General features: G+C 43.7%; 1 protein-coding gene across 3 annotated transcripts in view; it reads left to right on the top strand.

The window, feature by feature from the left end:
• Galphao (G protein alpha o subunit) overlaps positions 1-19,802 on the top strand; it is a 275,292-nt gene that overhangs the window by 75,066 nt on the left and 180,424 nt on the right. For all 3 annotated transcript variants that reach the window (XM_080282371.1, XM_080282372.1, XM_080282370.1), the window contains exon 2: positions 19,276-19,318. In XM_080282371.1, the coding sequence (XP_080138497.1) occupies positions 19,276-19,318 (43 nt within the window). The remainder of the gene's footprint in view (positions 1-19,275; positions 19,319-19,802) is intronic.

Below are 19,802 nucleotides of genomic sequence, written 5' to 3'. Positions count from 1 at the left end.
CTTCTGGGGATATTCATAGATCTTCTTGGAATATTTTTAGATTCACCAGTGATAGTTTTAGATGTCGATGGGGTATTTTTAGATCTGTCAGCGATAGTTCTAGATCTTAATTGGATTTTTTTTCGGACCTTGCAGTGGTAATTGTGGATCCTGCAGTTTAATTTAGATGTAGAGTGGATATTTTTAGATCATGTTGTAGTTGTTTAGATATTCTGCAATGATAGGCCTATAATTTGACGGGATACATAGATTTGTTCGTAGTATTTTTAGGTCTTGCAGTTAGATTAAAATATTTTGCGTCTGTGTTTAAATTATTGACTTTTTTTTTTTTTCATTCTGTGGTATATTTATGTACACTGCACCGGCTGGCTTAATATTTTTCCGTGCATAAATAGTGTGATCAATTGCTGTGGTAATATTAGCTCCACCTGTAGATGATACTCGTAGGAGACCGAGGACAGGGAGGACGAGAACGATGCGGGGGGATAAAAAGAAGGAATACATGAGGGAAGGCGACTTGGCTTGGCAGGGGAGACTGGAAATGAGTGTTGGTAGAATGGAGGAGTACATAATGGAAGGGGTCCTGGATTGGCGGGGGGGGGGGGAGTAGAGATGTTTGTGATAGAGGTCATGGGGACGTTTTTGTTGGCTACCGTGGATGAACTCAGGGATTAGACGTCTGGTAATACATCAGGTGCATAGACAGACAGACTTGAATTGACAGACAGATGGACAGTAAGATGGAATTTTTGAGGTGTCACAAATTGGCTGAAGGAGGTTTTATTTAAGTGGTAAGTGTATAAGTGGTAAGTCGCACGGAGGGCTGTGTAGGATGAACAAAGTGGCATCATCAGGCACGTGAGCTATAGTATTAGCCTCTTCAGTCCGGTGACGTATTTTTCATTCTTGTGAAGTTACTACCAGACTATTTTATTCAGCTTTGGGAGAGAGATATGAAGCAGTGAGGTGGCTAGTGAAGGCTTTATCTAACCCCTCCAGCTCCAGAAACTCTCCCAGAAGCTGAGTGAAAGCGTCTGGAGAGAGCAAGAATGAAATACAGATTAAATTATCGGACAGAATGTGTTAAGGGACTACATACAGAAGGCCTTCGTGATGTATTTCCCTCCATCAGTTTTACACCACGGTACGTCAGTCTCTAGAGCCACAGTGTTATCTATTTCTTATCTTACGTGTTGCTTATGAGTCCTTTTCGTTGCATAAGTGAGAGGCCTGAATCAACCCTACAACCCTCCCGTGGCCTTCAATCTTCAATCCCGACCCCGTAGAAGAAGCTCTGAGTTACTACCGTCGCTTAGGAAGGAAGGGGTGGGGTGTGATTTTGCCAGCGGGATGGTAGTTTAAATATAGGTAGTGTTTGCTTTGATAAGACGGGGTTTTTATATGGAAGGGGCGGGGTGGATGGAGATGCGGGGTGGGGTGGGGACGGTGGTGGTGGTGAGGGGTTCAAGGGTGAGAGAGAGAGAGAGAGAGAGAGAGAGGCTCAGGTGTGTGGCCAGGTAGAGTCTCACCTGTGTTGGTCATCTCACCTCACGCCATTGGGAGGGGGGTGGCGGGTTGGATAGATGGATGAATTGATGGTTAGATGAAAGGAATAGGAGAGATGGGGAAAATTTGGCTGATGGGATGGATGAATAGAAGAATGAAAGGATGGCGGGTGAGGAGAGGATGTATGATGGCTCTCAGGTTAGATGGAAGGACGGATGGATGGATGGAAAGAAGGAAGAGTAAAAATAGAGAAGGAAATTAAGGAAGAATGGAATGGATGAAGGAAGGATGAGTGGATGGATGGATAGAAAAGTATAACAAAGAAAGAAGTTTAAGGAAGAATGGAATAGATGAAGAAAGGAAAGATGGAAAGTGGTAAGTAAGTAAGGAAGTGCAAGGAAAATGATGGAGGGGAAAAAGTAGGATAGAGGGAGGGAAAAGATAAAAGGAAGGAAAAGAAGACGGGCAGCAGGGAAGAGAAAGAGGGGCAGGAAAGAGGAAAAGGGGATGCGAACATGGAGAAAGGAATAGGGAAATAAAAAAGGAAATAGGGAAGAGAAGGGGAAGAGGAACGAAGGAGAAGGAAGGAAGAGATGAAAGGGGGATAATATAGACGAGGGAACAAGGAAGAAGGGAGAGGAAGAATAAGAGGAAGGGAGGGAGAGTAGGTGAAGAGATGAGGAGGAAGAGTAAGAGGAGAGCACAATAAAGGAGGAAGGGAAAGATGAGAGCACAGTAAATAAGGAAGGGGAAGAGGGAAGGCTGAAGAGGAAGGGAAGGGGAAGGGGGAAGCGGTGGCTGTAGGAAATGATGTTATGGCGACAAATGTTTACCTGGTCCTGTTACCCCCTCCCCTCCCCTCCCCTCCCCTCCCGCATATTTTACTAAGCAAGGGGGATGGCTAGTGGGGTGAGGTGGGATGTGTGAATAAGAGTAACTGATTAATGGATAATAATGATAATAATAATAATAATAATTAATAATAATAATAATAATAATCTATCTATCTATCTATAGCCCGACGCCCTAATCCCGCAAAGGGTGGCCGCAGACAAAACGCCTCCAAGTCGCTCTGTCACCCACCATTTGACTACCCTCCCCCCAACTCACCCCCCCTCCCTCATATACCTCTCAACTCCATCCCTCCACCTCATCCTCGGTCTACCTCTCCCTCTCCCTCCCTCCAAATAATAATAATAATAATATTAATAGCTAATAATAATAATAATAATAATAATAATAATAATAATAAAGCTATTACTACTACTACTACTGCTATTATTATTATTATTATTATTATTGTTATTTATTATTATTATTATTATATGTACTATTGCTGTTATCGTTATCGTAACTGTAGGTAATGGGTGAATGATATCAGATGTATATGTAAATAATAATAGGTCACAGTGAATGATACTAAGTGAAGGTGATATTAATAGTTTGCATGCGAATTATAGTAAATTATATTGGAATAAAAATCTGAGTTTGGTTTTGAATAACTGGTGATTGATTCGTAAGTTTAATGAATGAAAAAAAAAAGGCTGTTGATATGTTACGATGTCAAAAAAAAAGTTAGTAGGAAATAATTTGAGGAAAATTGAAAAAAAACATAGTGATAAGTAGAATGAGGAATATTATATAGAAAAAGGAGACCTGGATAGAAAATGGTCAAGGAAGAAGGAATATATTCAAGGAAGTAGCAAAATAGTCAAGGAAGAAGGAAAATAGTCAAGGAAGAAGGGAAAAAAGTCAAGGAAGAAGGAAAAATAGTCAAGGAAGAAGGAAAAATAGTCAAGGAAGAAGGAAAAATAGTCAAGGAAGAAGGAAAAAGTCAAAAAGGAAAAAAGTCAAGGAAGAAGGGAAAAAAGTCAAGGAAGAAGGAAAAATAGTCAAGGAAGAAGGAAAATAGTCAAAGAAGAAGGAAAATAGTCAGAGGGGAAAGTGGACACAGTTTTAAGGAAATGGGCACGAAGACTCAATAAAGTAAGAGAGGCAGGAGGGGAAATGAGGGGAAATGTAGGGGAGGGGGGAAGGAGGGAGAGGTATGGGGAGAGGGGGATGGGGAGGGAGAGGGAGAAGGAGGGGAAGGTGTGCTCAGAAATAGACGACTCTCCCCTCCTTCCCCTCCCCCAAGTCTCTCTCTCTCTCTCTCACACACACACACACACACACACACACACACACACACACACACACACACACACACACACACACACACACACACACACACACACACACACACACACACACACACACACACACACTCACACACCTATTTCAAATCTTACTCTCACTAACATTCTCACTCTCACCGTCACTCTTTTCATCCCCTCACTCTCACTCTCTTCCCCTCTCTTTCTTACTCTCCCTCTCACTCATTCCTGTCAGTCTCTCCCCCATCCCCCCACTCGTTCACCCCCTCACTTTATGCCACGTTTTCTCTCTCTCTCTCTCTCTCTCTCTCTCTCTCTCTCATTTCCCTCTTTAGTTCTCGTGTTTACTTGCCAGTTCGACTTTGACGTCATCCCCTCCCCCTCACCCCTCTACCCCTTTTCTCCCCATTCCCCTCCCCTCCCCCACCTGCTTCCCCCCCCCATCCACCCCGTCTGCTGTCTTCCCTGCCTCATCTGCCTACCTCGTGTCTGCCTCTGTCTGCTGTTGTTTCTGTCACATGATATTCCCTGTCAGTATATTTTTCCTGTCTTCTAAATGCAGTCTTTCGTGTTTGTGGTGAGGATTTGGTAGTTCTCTCTCTCTATTTCCTCCTCCTCCTCCTCCTCTTTCTCCCATTTTCTGTGCCTGTCTGTGGGCTCTTTTCATCCTCCCACGCCTCTCTCCCTCTCCCCCCTCCTCCCTTCCTCCTTCCTCTCTCTCTTCTCTCCCACTCCCTCCTCCCCTTCTTCCTTTTATCCTGTCCGCCAGTCCTTCTCCTCTTCCTCCTTTTCTCCTCCCAGTTCGTCCGGTCTTATCATAAATTCTCTTCCTTGAACCTCTTTTTTCCTTTCTGGCATTACGCATTATTTTTCCTTTCCTCTTCTTTCTTTCCTTTTTTTTTTTCATTTCCCTTCCTGGTTTGTGGATCATCTTTTCCCCTCTTTCTCTTCCTTCCTCTCCTACTCCTTCTCTCCTTCTCCTTCTCCCTCTCTCACTCCTTTCTTCATCCCTCCTATTTCTCTCTCTCCTCCTCGGTCTTCCCACATCCCTTCGTACTGCCCTCCATCCTTCCTTTTTTCCTTCGTGTCCCTCCTTCCTTCACTTGTTTTCTTCCTTCTTTTATCCCCTCCTTCCCTATTTTTTTTTTTTTACCATCCCCATATTTCTAGTGGCTCTCCCTTCGTCACTTCTTTTCTCCCTCCATTTTCTCCCACATATGCTGTTTTGGTTCCTTCCATCCAGCTTACTTCAATTTATTTTTCGCCTCACATTTTCCTTTTCGTTCTCGTGTGTGTTTTCCTTTTACCTCTCTCTCTCTCTCTCTCTCTCCGTCATTTTCATTCTTTTACTATATGGTCTTCCTTTTCCTTTCTGCTTCGTTTTTGCCTTTCCACTCTTCTTCCTGCTTCCATACCTGTCTGCCTGTTAACTCACCTGCTGTGGTCTTACTCTCTCTGCTTTCCCACACCCTTGCCTGCGTGTCTGCCTGTCTTTTTAACTTCCTGGCTAACTTTATACCTTTTCTCCTCCTGCTACTTGCTTTCTTCCTTGCCTTTCACCCCTACCTGCATTCCTACTCCCCTACCTATCAGTCTCTCTGACTTCTTACCTGTCTTTTTCCTGCTTTCCTACTCCTGCTTTCTGTTTCCTGTCTTTCTGCTGCTGCTTTCTTTTTCCTGCATTCCTACTCATTTTATTTTTCTGCCTTTCTGCTCCTGCTCTCCTTTCCTGCTTTCCTGCCACTCTGCCTTGGTCTTTCAAAAGGATCAATAGGTCTTTTGCTGTTTACTTTCTTACCTCGCTTTCTACCGGCTTGATTTTCTTTTGCACCTTTCCCTTCCTTCCTTCCTTCCTTCCTTCCTGCTTTTCTACACCTCTCCTTCGTCTTCCTACTGCTCTCCGCTTGTCTTCCTACCTTCCTTCCTGGCCTTGTACACCTTTGCCTTGGCTTTCTGCTCTGCCTCTCAGCCTTCTCTCTCTCATATTCCCCTTCCTGCTGGCACTCCTTCATTCCAGCCTTCCTACAACTCTGTCGTGATTTTCCTTCCTTCTTTCCTTCCTTTCTGCGTATCTTCCTTGCTTCCTTTCTGCATCTGTTCCTTGGCCTTTCTTCTCGTCTGCCTGCCTGACTTCCATTCTGCACTTATTTCTTGACCTTCTTCCTCTGCCTGCCTGCTTGTCTGCTGGGGTGAGGCACAAACAAGGTAGAGCAGAAAGCAGGGCGACTCTCAATGGCGGGCTTGTTTACTGGTCAAATAGTGGCCACAATAGACGCGTTTCCTTTAGTTCCCCCTCACCCACCTTCCTTTCTCTCTCTCTCTCTCTCTCTCTCTCTTATTTTTTTTCATTTTTCTTGTTTTTTTTTTCTCCCTACCGTCTCTTGCTTGTTTTCCTCTTTTATTTCTCTTCCTCGTAAACATCTCCTGCTACTGGGTATTTTTTCTTCCTCTCCTGTTTATGAAGTTCTCTCTCTCCCTACCTTCTTCTTTTTCTTGTTCCCTCATACATTTCATTCTCCCCTCTTCTGTCTCCCTCTTTCTTTGGCTCCCTTCCCTTCTCCCCACCTTCCATCCTTCATGTCTCCCTTCTCTCTTCCTCCCTCTTTCCCTCCGTTTCTCCACCTTCCTGCCTCCCTTCTTTCCTCCTTTTCTCCCTACCTCTCTGCCTTCCTTTCTCCCTCCCTTTCTACCTTCCTTCCTCCCTCCCTCATTTTTTTCTTTCCTCCCCACCTGTCAGCCTCTCTGCCTTCCTCCCTCTTTCTCTTCTTTCCTCCCTATCTCTCTGCCCCCCTCCCTCCCTTTCTTCTCCCTCCCTCCCTCCTATTGTACCCTGAATCCTCTTTTCTCCCTGTCATTTTCAATTTGCTCTTGTACCGCCTTCCATCCTCCACCCTATTTTTTTCCCACCTATTTTTTTCTCTCCCTTTTTTCCCTTTTCCCTTCGCCTCTGTTTTCTTCTGTCTCCCTTCCTTCCTTCTCCCTTTCTGTTTCTGTCTTCTTTCTCCCCCGTCTTCCCTTCTTTCTGTTCCGTCTTCCTCTTATTTTTCTTCCTTCTTTGCTGTCTTTCTTTTCTCCTTGTTCATGTTTTTTTGTTTCTTTTTCCTGTGCTCTTTTCCTCAGCCCATTCTCTCTCTCTCTCTCTCTCTCTCTCTCTCTCTCTCTCTCTCTCTCTCTCTCTGTTATGCTGTTATATGACTGTAGCGTGATTCCTTGCTGTCACTGGAGGTCAGAGAGAGAGAGAGAGAGAGAGAGAGAGAGAGAGAGAGAGAGAGAGAGATGGAAAGCAGGTAACTAAATGTATGAAAGAAAAGAAGAAAACTTAAATAAAAGAAAAGATCAGAGGGGAAGGCAGAAGGAAGAAACAGAAAATGATTAAGTCAGCAGGAAGAAGGAAAACAGCAGAAAACGAGCCAAGAAAATAAGAAAACAGGACAAAACTTTAGTACAAAAGGGACGATGGAAAGAAAACTAGAAATGTGAAAGAAATAGATAAGGAAAGGAATTATTTCATGAAGAAGACGAAAGGAAAATGTAAAATAAAAAGCAGAATATGAGAAAAATATGAGAAAGAATTAAGGAAAGATAACAAGAATAAAGATGTAAAGATTAAAATGGGTTGAAAGTAAAATAGAATAATAATAAAGAGAAAGGTGGAAATAGAAAGACACCGAGAAAGAAACAATATAATAAGATAATGTCAAAAGGAAAAACGTTGGGAAAATAAGTATATAAAAAAAGAGAACAAAAAATAAAAGAGAAAGACAGTCCCCAAAGAAATGTGAAGGAAAAATTTATACGATAGAAGAAAAACAACAAAGAAACATTTGAGAAAGATCATCCCCCCAAAAAATGTTAGAAAAAGTACATAGAAGGAAGATAAATGAGAAAAATGTTTGAGAAAGATAGTCTCTAGTGAAAAAAAAAATGACAAAGACAGAGAGAGAGAGAGAGAGAGAGAGAAGGAGAGAGAAAAAAAGGAAGATAGTCATAAAAAAAGATAATGGAGAGACAGACCCAAAATCAAGAAGGCTAACCCCCTTCCCCCCAGGCCGCCATATAAATCGTCTGGGTCACGTCACGTTGCTGGTGCCTTGATTTGAGGTGGGGTGCGGGGTTTATTGCGCCTGGGCATGAGAGAGAGAGAGAGGGAGAGGGAGAGGGAGAGAGATTTAAATATATTCTCTCCCTCGTTTTTCTCTTCCTCCTATCGTCTCATCTTCCCTTTGGCCTCCTCTTGTATCCCTTATTACTTTCCTCCCTCCTCCCTTCCTTCCTCCTTCTCCCACCCCTCCATCTCTCCTTCCTCTCCTCCTTTCCTTCCCCCCCCCTCTCCTGTCTTCCTGTCCCTCCTGTCTTCCTTAACCTGTATGTGGTGTGGTATGGTGTGTGGTGATGTGGTGTAGTTTGGTGTGGTGTGATATGTGGTGTGGTGGTCAGCAGTGCAGGTGGATGGGTATTAGTGATGGTGTGGTGTAGTTTGGTGTGGTGTAGTTTGGTGTGGTGTAGTTTGGTGTGGTGTGGTGTGGTGTCGTATGTGGTGTGGTGTGGTGTGGTGTGATATGGTGTGGTGGTGTCGGCAGTGCAGGGGGATGGGTATTAATGGTGGTGTGGTGTGGTGTGGTGTGGTATGGTATTGAAAGTGCAGGGGTGTGGGTATAAGTGGTGGTGTTGTGATGCCTTGTTCATTGTTGTCCTCTTTGCCACCCTTGTCCCCCTCTTCTCTCTCTCTCTCTCTCTCTCTCTCTCCCCCAACCAAAGCCACAAAACCTGCAATAAGAAAAATACAATGACATTCACTAACATCGAATTTTGTACTTTATTTATTTATTTTTAACTAACTTGACACGTGAAGCTCATTTTCCCTCTTTCAGTTTTTCCTACTCCCATTTCTGATTCCACCATCCTCATTCAGTAGTGGAAAACACGATGGTGATGATGATGGTGATGATGATGGTGATGATGATGATGATGATGATGACGACGATGATGATGATAATGATGATGATAATGATGATGATGACGATGATGATGATGATGACGATGATGATGATGATGATGTACGGTACTTATTTCTTGGCAATTTGTGGAGATAATGACTTTGACACTGGGATGAGCGAATCTGGTAGTGATGATGGCACTGAAAGGCGAGGGTTGGCACTGTTGGTAGGGTCAGGTGTCAGAGGGAGTCGGGTGTCACTGTTCATGTCTCGTGGATTCACACTCTCATTCTCTCTCTCTCTCTCTCTCTCTCTCTCTCTCTCTCTCTCTCTCTCTCTCTCTCTGTCCAGTCTATATCTGTCTGTCTTCCTACGCATTTCTGTCTATGCCTAGATTGTTTTGTCTTTTTTTATTTAATTCTTTTATACTTCCTCCCTCTCTTCCCCACCCCACAAACTCTCCCCCCTCGCTTTTACTCTCCCCCCTCGCTTTTACTCTTCCCCCTCGCTTTTACTCTCCCCCCTCGCTTTTACTCTCCCCGTCATACCACCTTCCTCTCTCCCAAGGCATATCCCACTCTCCTAAGCCACTCACCAACTCATCACCACTCCTTCCAACTTTTCCAAGCTATTTCCCATGCTTCAAAGCTACCCTTCAACCATCAGCACTCCCTCCCACCATCTCAACCCACCTTTCATCCTACTAACCCACCTCCCAACCCTTCTCACACCCTCCTAAGTACCCCCTCCTCTCAAGCCATCTCTCATCCTCCCAAAGCCCCTCCCAAGCTACCCCTAAGCCACCCTCACACCCTCCCCCCCCTCAGCGTGTACGTGGAAGGGGCGTAAAAAGGGGAAGGACAGATACTTGATTCCTGCCGTTTTTGTGGTGATAGTGTCTGTGTGTGTCGTCCTCCCTCTCGCTCTGTTGCCCTGTGTTCGGTGATGCTGTGTGTTGTTGTGTGCCTTTGTGTATTGGTCTGTACTTGTCTGTGTGTGTTCCCTGTGTTGTCCTGTGTGTTTTTCTGTGTCGCTGTGTGTTGCTCTGTGATTACTTGTTTGTAGTTTTCTGCTGTGTAGTTCTCTGTGTGGCTGTGTTAATATCTGCATGGTTGTCCGTGTGTTTTCCTCTGTCTCTTTATTTCCCTATTGATGTGTGTTTTCCTGTTTCTCTGTGTATTTCTCTGTAGTTCTGTGTGTCAGTCAATGTGTACCTTCATGTATCTTTGTGGTTGACTGTGATTGAGAGAGAGAGAGAGAGAGAGAGAGAGAGAGAGAGAGAGAGAAACACTCCGGCTGAAAGGAACCGCTTCTCTCCCGGGCTGACTCTCCTACTTCACTCACACTACCTCCAGACATTTGCTTCAGCTTTGGCGGGATTTTCGAATTGGGAAGGTTAGATGTAGCCCTGATTAACCCCTTCAGTACGAGAGGCTATTCCCAAATTCAATAAAATCGTCAGGAGGATGAGTGAATATATTAGAATTTACGTCACTGTTTTCGAGGGCTTTACTTTTGCCGCGTCGTATGTCAGTGTGTTTGTTGTTCGTTTGTCTGCGTGTGTGTGTGTGTGTTTTTTTATTTATTTCCCTGCTTCCCTTGATGTTTATATTTTATGTTTGTGTTTCCCCTACCCCACTACCTGTGTGTATTGTGTCTCTGTCTTTTTTCTCTCTCACAATATTTTTTCCTTCTTTCTGTCGCTTAGTCTTTATCACATATTCCTCGCTCACCTTCTATTTCTCCTCACTTCTCTTCCACATCCCTAATATTTCTGTGATTTTTCTTTCTGTTTCTGTCTTCATTTATTGCACCTTTTCCAGTTGTCTTCATTTTCCTGCTCCTCTTCTCTTCCACTTATCTTCCTTTCTCATCCCTTCTTCTGTCACTTATTGTTTTTCGTCCTTGCTTCTCTTCTCTTCCTCTTCTCCTCTTTTGTTTTTCTTCTCTTCTCTTACACTCATCTGGTCCCTCGGGTAGCTCATTAATCTGTCTCTCTCTCTCTCTCTCTCTCTCTTTCTCTATGTCCCTAAGCCCTTCCATTGCCGTTAGGTTTAGAAAGGCGTAAGGAAGCCACATTTACAGTACTTAAATTTAACTGAACTTCCCTCTTCTGAAAGTCAGCATCTAAAAGTCTACTGAATATAATCTTTTAGTGTCAGACGTAAGAAATTTCTCAAGTGTTCCTGAACCACTGAAAAGACTAACGACGCGAAAAAGAAAATGTGAGTTTTAGAAATGTTGAAAAGTTTTAGTGATGGAGGGGGAATGAGAACTTTAACGAGCACTGAAAAAATGAAGATGATTTTTAATGTAAGGGATATATCAGATTTTTTCCTTGCTCTCTAAATCTTCCCTCACCCCATCCCCAAGTGGGAAAACAGGTCTGGATGATGATTATGATAATGATGATGATGACGGTGAGATGATGATGATAATAATAATAATAATAATAATAATAATAACAATAATAATAATAATAACAATAATAATAACAAGATGAGATACTGGGATATTAGAAAGTTTTTAGGATTGATCAGAAGATAAAAGTTTCACTGATGTTCAACGGCCGAGATTGATTTCAAAAAGTTTGGAAAAAGTTAACCGGAATATTACTATCCTCAATACACAGCAAAATTTAAGGCTATAAAGAGTGATGTCATTTTAAGGGCTGTGATAGACTAAACTGCAGGCCGATAGATCAATGAAGTGGACTCGTGGGGCGCAGGTAATTATCTCACTAAAGACGCTAATGACTTTGACCTTTACCAGCTGACCGCCTCCCACACACTCGCACACACAAACACAGGGGGAGGCGGATGTTTGTGTGAGGAGAGGAGGGGAATTGTGTGGTTCGGGGGAAGGGAAGGGGGGGCTGTCTGGAGGAGGCGAATTGTGTGGGTTGGGGGAAGGGGGCCGTGTGTATGGGGGGAGGGGAGTGAGTGTGTGAGAGTCAACAGACAGCTCCCCTCCTCCCCCTACACCCACACCCACCTACATCCACACCTTCCCTGACCACGATAATTGCATTTCTTCTCTGCCTGTCCTTTGCCCAGTTTTTCCCCTCCTGGCTGATTGAATCCTCCTTCCTCCCTGGTTTCCTTTCGTTTCTTCCTATTCCCAGTAATATCCGTCTTGATTCCCCTCTTATCCCACTGTTTCCCATTCTTCTTTTTCCCCTTCTTATCCTTCCGTGTTCCCCATCCTTTTTGATTCCCTTCTCATTCCTCTGTGGTTCCCTTCCTTCCTAATTCTACCTCTTATCCTTCAGGTTTCCCTTCCTTCCATATTTCCTCTCATTTTCCTCTATATTCTTCATTCCTGACTTCATCTTCTCGCCCATCATACTGTCATCTTCCTTCTCCCTCTGACATTCTACTCCCTTGCCTCTTCCCTCTGTCTCTCTTCCTCTTCTTCTTCTTCCTTCTTGTTCTTTCCCCTGAATTTTCTTTTCCCAGGCTCATCCCTTATACTTTACTTCCTCTTACTTCTTATTTCTCTATTATTTCCCTTGAGATTTTTTCCTCGTCCCTCTCCTCGGAATATCTTCTTCCTTCACAATTTCCTCTCAGATTTTCTACTTCCGTGTTCCTCCCCTTCCGTCCTTATTTCCCTACTTTTTCTCTCTGATTTTCCCCTTCTCTACCCGACCTCCTTTTTTTGTCGTCATCTTCCTTCCTGACTGTTTTCCCCATTTCCTCTTCCTCTTCTTGTCATTGATTTCTCGTTCGTGACTCGTTCCCTTTGATGTCGCTTCCTTTCCTCTCCTTTCCCTTCCAATTTTCATTTCTGTGTTTATTCTTAACTTTCCAGCTATATAGTTCATTTTTCATATTTCTTCCTTCCTCTCCTTTTTCCTGTGTATTTTATCCCTTCTCCCTCTATCCTTCCCTTCCCCTCCTCATTTTTTTTTCTTCCTCCTTCTGTCTCCCTTCTCCACCTAATTCCCTTCTTGTACAGCAGTAGGTTGTCTCACACACACACACACACACACACACACACACACACACACACACACACACACACACACACACACACACACACACACACACACACACACACACACACACACACACACACACACACACACACACACACACACACACACACACACACACACACACACACACACACACACACACAAAACCATTTCTGTAATTACCTGTCAATATATTAGTGTCCAGCAATAAGGCTCTCTCTCTCTCTCTCTCTCTCTCTCTCTCTCTCTCTCTCTCAATGTATGGCGGGTAATGTGGTGGGGGTGGGGGAGGTGGAGGGGGAGTGAGTGACGGGAAGGGGAGGGCGATGGGAGGAGGGGGGGGTGTTGGGTAACTTCTAAGTGGAGGTTTAGCGGTGAATGCTTTCTTCAGCGACCCTTCCCTCGTTCCCCCCTTCCCCTCCCCTACCCTTCTCCCCATCCCTCCTCTGCCCTTCCCCCCTCCCCTTTTACCCCCACCCATAATCCCCTCCCCTTCCTTTTCCAGTCTTCTCTTCCACCTTCTTTTCTTGTTGTCTTACTCTATTTGCGCTCTCTCTCTCTCTCTCTCTCTCTCTCTCTCCGTACCATTTTTCTCTTGCTCTCCTTTCCTTCTTCTTTAACCCTCCCTCTCCCCCGCCTCTCCCACCCACACCCACCCATTTCAGTTCATCTCTTTACCTTGGACCCATTTCCGAACTCAGTACTCACTGACACCCATTTTTCTCACCCACACCCATTCCCACCCATTATTCTCACCCACGCCCATTGCCACTCATTCCTTTCACCCATTTCTTCAGCCCATTCCCACCCATTTCCTCAGTGTGCCCTCCCATTCCCACCCATTTCACCCCGACATTCACCTGTATCTTCCCATTCCCACCCATTTCCTCAACATATTCTCCCATTCCCACCCATTTCCTCATCCCACTCACTTTTATGCCCGCCCATTGACCCCCACTTACACCCTTATCCTCCTGTTCCCACCCATTCCTACCCATTGCCTCATCCCATTCACTTTCATGCCCACTCACTCACCCCTCTCCCTACACAACGTTCCAGACCTCACCCGACCTTCACTCTCCCACTCCACAAACCGGTTCTCCTCTCATTTAGTCCCCTCCTCTCCCCTCCCCCTTCATCTTACTGCTTAAGCCTGCCTCTCCCCCCTTTCCCTCCCCGCCTCTCTCCTCTCCTCCCCCACTGCACCCTTTCTTCATCCTCCTGTCTTACTCTACCCTTCCTCTCTGTCTCTCTCTCTCTCTCTCTCTCTCTCTCCACCTCCTGCCAGACCTCAGATAAGAGATATGAAATCAGTGACGTGTTCTTATCACATAAGTCCCTCCACTTTCTTAGATTTGGCGTCTTGCAGTGATAAAGGAAAGTAAAAGTGTTATTCAGTAAAGAGGTCCAGGTGTGGCGGAAGTCTGGTACCTGACACCTCGGTAACTATGATGATTATGATTATGAAAAATAAAAACAATGATGACGATGAAAAATAAAAATAATGATGGTGTTGATAATAATAATAATGATAGTAATAATAATAATTAATAATAATAATAATTAATAATAATGATAATAATAATGATAATAATAATAATAATAGCAATAATAGTGATGGTGATGATGGTAATAAAAGTACCGATAAAACATGATTACCAATGATAATTAATGATGCTATCCAAATTATCTTAAATATGGCAGTATACAGCCAGTGATTTAATTGGCTCTAATTAGGATATTAACTTTAATTGCTTGGTTATTCACTCCCCAGATTAAACTAGTATGTGGGCGGTCAGATTAAATGAATGAATGATGATGATGATGATGATGATGATTACTGCCAGTGACGATGAAGATGACAGAACTACAGTGTGGTGTATGTTATCCATGTTTGTGTGTGTGTGTGTGTGTGTGTGTGTGGTGACAGTAAAGGCGGGTGGGAGGAAAGGAGGGAGTCAGTGGCCGCTCTGTGTATGTGTGTGTGTCTGTATGTCTTTCTGACGTCACGTTGGTGGTGTGGGCCAGCTCCCCCCTCCTCCCCATATCCCCTTCCTCTCCCTCCCTCACACTTCCCTCCCTTTACTAGATCACCCCTTCCTCCTCCTCTCTTCATCTTGTGAACTCCTCTTCCTTCACTCTACCGCCCCCCCACTCCCTCTCTCCCACATCTGCTGCCCCTCCCCCTCACTTTCTCCCCCTTACCTCTCTCTTACGTCTTTCCCTCCCTCCTGTTCTTTCTACAGTTGCTACTTTCACCCCTCTCCTGCTCTCTCCTTCCCCTCTCCTCTCGCGATCTCTCACCGCTTCCCTCCTGTCTCCCTTCCCGCTCTCCTTTCCTCCTCCTTCCTGTCTTCCATTCACCTCCTCTTACAGTGCCTCATCTCCACCCTCATCTCCACCATACCGTAATATCAGTCTCAGTCTTCTTTGCCATTTTTTCCTTCTATAATCACTCTTCTCCATCGCCCTCTTTACCACCTATCATCACAACCAGGACCCATATACATATAGGGTCTTCTCACACCTTTCCACTACGCAGATTTACTGACGTCACGCTTGAGACAGGGCACTCCCCCCATTTCTCCCCACCCACCATCTCCCTTGGGACCTCAGAGGGAGGCCTCAAGTCGCGGTGAGGTGCAGCTGTCTGTCATCCTCCATACCCACCCCTCCCACACACAACTCTGTTCCCCACACACATTTCCTCAATTCAAATGATTGTTTAACCTCTCCCTTCTCATATTTAAAGGTACATGATTTACAAATAAACACAATATACTCTAATAGTGACATTTATTAGGATACATGGATATCATCTTGTTATAAATGATACCGGATGTTTATTGGTACTGCTACCGGTATTGACTATATGTTACTATGCAGGCTTCATTTCCTTAACTTCGACATCTTACTCTGCAGCTTTCGTGTCGAGTTAGCCAAATTTCTGTTTAATACCCGCATCCTGAAAAATACTCGGTATCGAACAAAAAGGCTAATTACTTCAGTAGGAAGAGACACGTGCCTATATATTAGTACTGACAATGCCTTGCCAGTTGTCTTTTAAATTACCGTTAGTAAGGCTTAGGTTTTATGCTGGTTTTAAGCCACAGTATGTCAAATGTATATATTCCGCATATATCAGAGAGAGAGAGAGAGAGAGAGAGATGCGTAGATACCAAATCGTTAATTATAAATAACAAATCTCTTAATCCGAGCTACTAAATGTATGTGAATGTATTTCATATACTCTTTGTGGCTTCATATACATAAAAAGCTATATAGTTTTTACGAATTATTCACTCTTTGAGAACGAAAAGTGGCTGTATAAATAATTTCCAACGACCTGGCACCGTTGTTTTTGCGACCTGGAAGGGAGGGAGGGAGGGAAGGAAGGGGGGGGGGATGATAATATACTTCTTGCCAAAGGCTTCCAGATGGGATTACTACGTTACGAACCTGCTTTAAACAAACACATTCAGCGATATACCGTACTTAATTTTCAACACTACTGCTTTCTTGCTAGGGTACTCAGTAATGGTTACCTACAGTACGTGGGTAGAACAAAATAATGGTGGGTAAATATGAATACTAGCAACTCATACTAGTGCGGTGGCCAGTTGCCTCAATTTATTTTACCTGGGCTGGTAAATGCAATGCACCACGTGCTTTTCCACATTTCTGCACGCACTAACCCCGTGAGGGAAGATATACTGTACAGCTTATAAAGAGCAAAGCCCACCATATACAGGGATATGCACCTACGCAGAGAGAGAGAGAAAGGGGAAGGGACTTAACATTTAATGAAGCTGATGGCAGATTCAGCGTTGGCAGGACGTGCTCTTCAAGGCGTCTTTGATTTATTGGAATATGCAGTTTGATAAGTTCATATTTTAGATTTCTTTTATAAGCACTTTGATCAAAGTGAAGGCTGCAGATGCGAGCAGTATTCGGATTAATTGTGTCTTTCCTCTTGCACACATAAATCCACTTACGTCTAATCTCTTCATCTTTGGGGAAAATATGGAAAGTTATATCCCCACCTTTCTTCAGTAAAGAGTTACAGGCAAACAATGCACAATTGGTAGGCATTATTTCACTGGGCACATACAATGGAATAAAGTGCAAGTGACAGAGGTGACCTGTTTGGCGCCGTGACCTCTGAGCAACTGAGTCTACTTCTCACTATATGGCAACCCCTTCTCGGAAGACCTCACCTGGTGTCTTCGCCATGACGTCATGCGCAAACGCGACGCGTTTTGGGGTCGATATGGTTAGACCCTGTATGTATATGGGTCCTGATCACAACCATCACCGCCACAGCCACGAAGTCCAAGTCTTCCATCATCATCCTACATTACAGTCACCTCTAACAATCACCACCATCACTGCCTAGCACCATCCCCATCTGTATCACCTTGTATCACCACCATCACCACAACCACCAATCCTCCCATATCATTCCCGTCATCATCACCACCACCACATTCACCACCGTCATCTCTCTCACTCCCCATCAGCCAATCGGAATCTCAGCGATGGATGTTGCTCTATCTTATCTTGGCTATTTTTATCAGCGGGTGTGTGGAGCTTTGATAACGTGTACTCTGCCTAATCACCCTGGGCCATCCACCATTTTCATAAACTTTCTAGAGCTTAATTTGGGGTGAGTCTTTAAGGGGGTACTCTTTGGTCTTGTCCCTTGCCTCCCCATCCTTTTCCCCCGGTCCGGATGCCTTCAATTGGTGGTACCGCTATGACCAGGCGGCTCCACTGCCAGGGTTTATAAACTTCCCCCAGTAACTTCCCTATCCCCAGAAAGGACGGTGAGGACTGCAGGAGGAGGGCAGCATAACCCTTCATTTCACCAGATTCACGTTAAAATGTCCCTGGGGTTGCAATTACTACTACTACCACCTCTTCCATTACCAAAAGTCTCTCCTTGGGAAAGTGAAATCGTGTTGAGATAATTTGACAGGGTAGAATGAAAATTGTTTGCTTACAATGATATCTTCACTTATACAACTACTATTAACTTCACAACTACATTAAGGTCAAGATTAAAGAGAAAGAATACAGCCAAACTTAATTATTTTTCATATTAATTCACTGTTGTTGGGACTTGTATCTGGTAAAAAATAAAACCAGGAAGTCTTACCGTGTTGTGAAAAAATGAGAGAGAGAGAGAGAGAGAGAGAGAGAGAGAGAGAGAGAGAGAGAGGGGGGGGGAGGGGACGGGGATTAGGGTGGTTTAACACTGAACACTTGTGGTTTAGTGACACTGGGTATATGTGGGCGATGCTAGTGGTTTGTATATGTTAGGCACATGTGTGTGATTTTGGGTCTGAATATAGGTAGACGTTTGTTCTAAGATTTAATACGTATGTGGTAGGTAGTTTTATAGGGTATTGTCTGTGAGTGGAGCATGTGTATCGGCTGATTTACGGGTTCTTAAAAAATGCTTGTGTCTAATGTCTGAATAGTCATGTACCGTCACCATAAAAAGTCCGATTGCTTCTCTTATTGTTCTCTCCATGGTGTTTGAAAATCAGCTTGGTGATTCAGCTGCCACTGACACTGATAACACTGATATGTGGTTAGATAAGTTAACTCGTGTAGGTTGCTGCGGATTCACCAGACTGATCAACCACGGAAAGAACAGCAGAAGAGACGACAGTAGTTTTAATTCCAACTGTACATTGATGTTTCAGTGGCCTTGTATGTATGCATGGAATGGCATTTTTCACATACCATATTAAAGGACGCATGGTTACAGTACGATAAGTGAATGTTCTGTGATTTAGATATACACTTCGCCCCTTTGACAGGATAAATATTTGCTTTCTTCCCATGAATACCCTTAACTAATGAAAATCGTGTGTATTAGCTTGCATTAAAACCCTCAAGTGGCAGCGGCGGCCACTAGAGCGAACAAGGAGAGGGCCTGTGCTTGTGCCTGGTATGCAAATGAGGCCGTGCAACAATCATAACCACCCATTTCCTGCTATTGCTCTTCGCCGCCCCGCTTCCCGAGTTTTACATCTACCCTTAGTGTGTCTGGGGCTTCCGTCCTCTGCTCTGTCGCATCCTTCTTGGTGTGCCTTCTTTTATGCTCCTCCAACTTACCTTTTCTTTAGTCTTCCTTCTCAGATATCTCTTTTTTTCTTCCTGATTCTCTTTTCCCTTTGACTTCCTTTTCTCTTCCTCTTCTCTTTCTTTTTCTTATTTGTTCCACTTCATTTTTTTTTTCTTTTTTTCCCTGTTTTTTCTCTTCCTTTTCCTTCCATTTTTTCACATTACTTTTTTCCTCTTCACATCGTCAGATATTATGGCCTCCTCCTCCTCCTCCTCCTCCTCCTCCTTTGCTTTCTCTTTATCCTCTTTGTCTTTCACATTGTTACGCACTTGTCCTCTTCCACCTCTCCCTTTCCACTTCCACATCCTCGTCCACCCCTTCCCCATCCTTTAGTTAGGGCTTTGGACCTTTATGACCCAATCAGTAGCGTAAGGACCCGTGTCTTGGCTGCTCACTCAAGACATTTAAGACAAGAATGACCAGTCTGTCGTCCCTGAGTAGCTATATGTGTGAACCGCAAACCCCAACCATGACGTGGATTTAAGCCCTTTTTAGACCACATTATATATACATTTTTGTTGTCTTCGCAACTAATATTTTTCCTTCTCTTCTTCGTGACAGGCGCGGGAGAGTCTGGGAAGAGCACCATTGTCAAGCAGATGAAGTGAGTACGAAAAACTACTCTATACATTTTTTTTCCTTTCCCTTTTCTTTTATGATTGGAAAGTTTCTTTGAGCACTTTTTATTTAATGCTTGAAGTGAGTACCATGGATTAGTTTTATTATTTTTCCTTTATTGACGATTTTCAAAAGAAATATCATGTATTTTATTTTATTTTATTTTTGTGTGTGTGTGTGGGATGAGGACCTAGGATTTTTTTTATATCTTTTTTGTACGATTTTTAAAAAGTGTTATGTAATTTTTTTTCCTTGGCAATGAATGAAAGTGGTGTCCATTTTCTTTGTGCAGTCTGATAATACTAACGAGTTGAAAATAAAAGATAGTTTTTTTTTTTCTTTCCGCTCGCTTTATCATCTGTCTCTGTGTCAGTCCCTTCTATTTTTTTTCCCTCTTTTTCTTTCTCCTTTGCGTATATCATCTCTTTCTCCTCTCGCAGTTCTTCTCAATTGATATTCCTCTTGTTTTG

This window comes from Coenobita brevimanus, chromosome 93, assembly GCF_032717465.1.
Source record: "Coenobita brevimanus isolate Jiangsu-jjx chromosome 93, ASM3271746v2, whole genome shotgun sequence".
Taxonomy (NCBI): domain Eukaryota; kingdom Metazoa; phylum Arthropoda; class Malacostraca; order Decapoda; family Coenobitidae; genus Coenobita; species Coenobita brevimanus.
The sequence above is the reverse complement of the archived record's forward strand: the minus strand, read 5'-3'. Positions and strand labels throughout refer to the sequence as shown.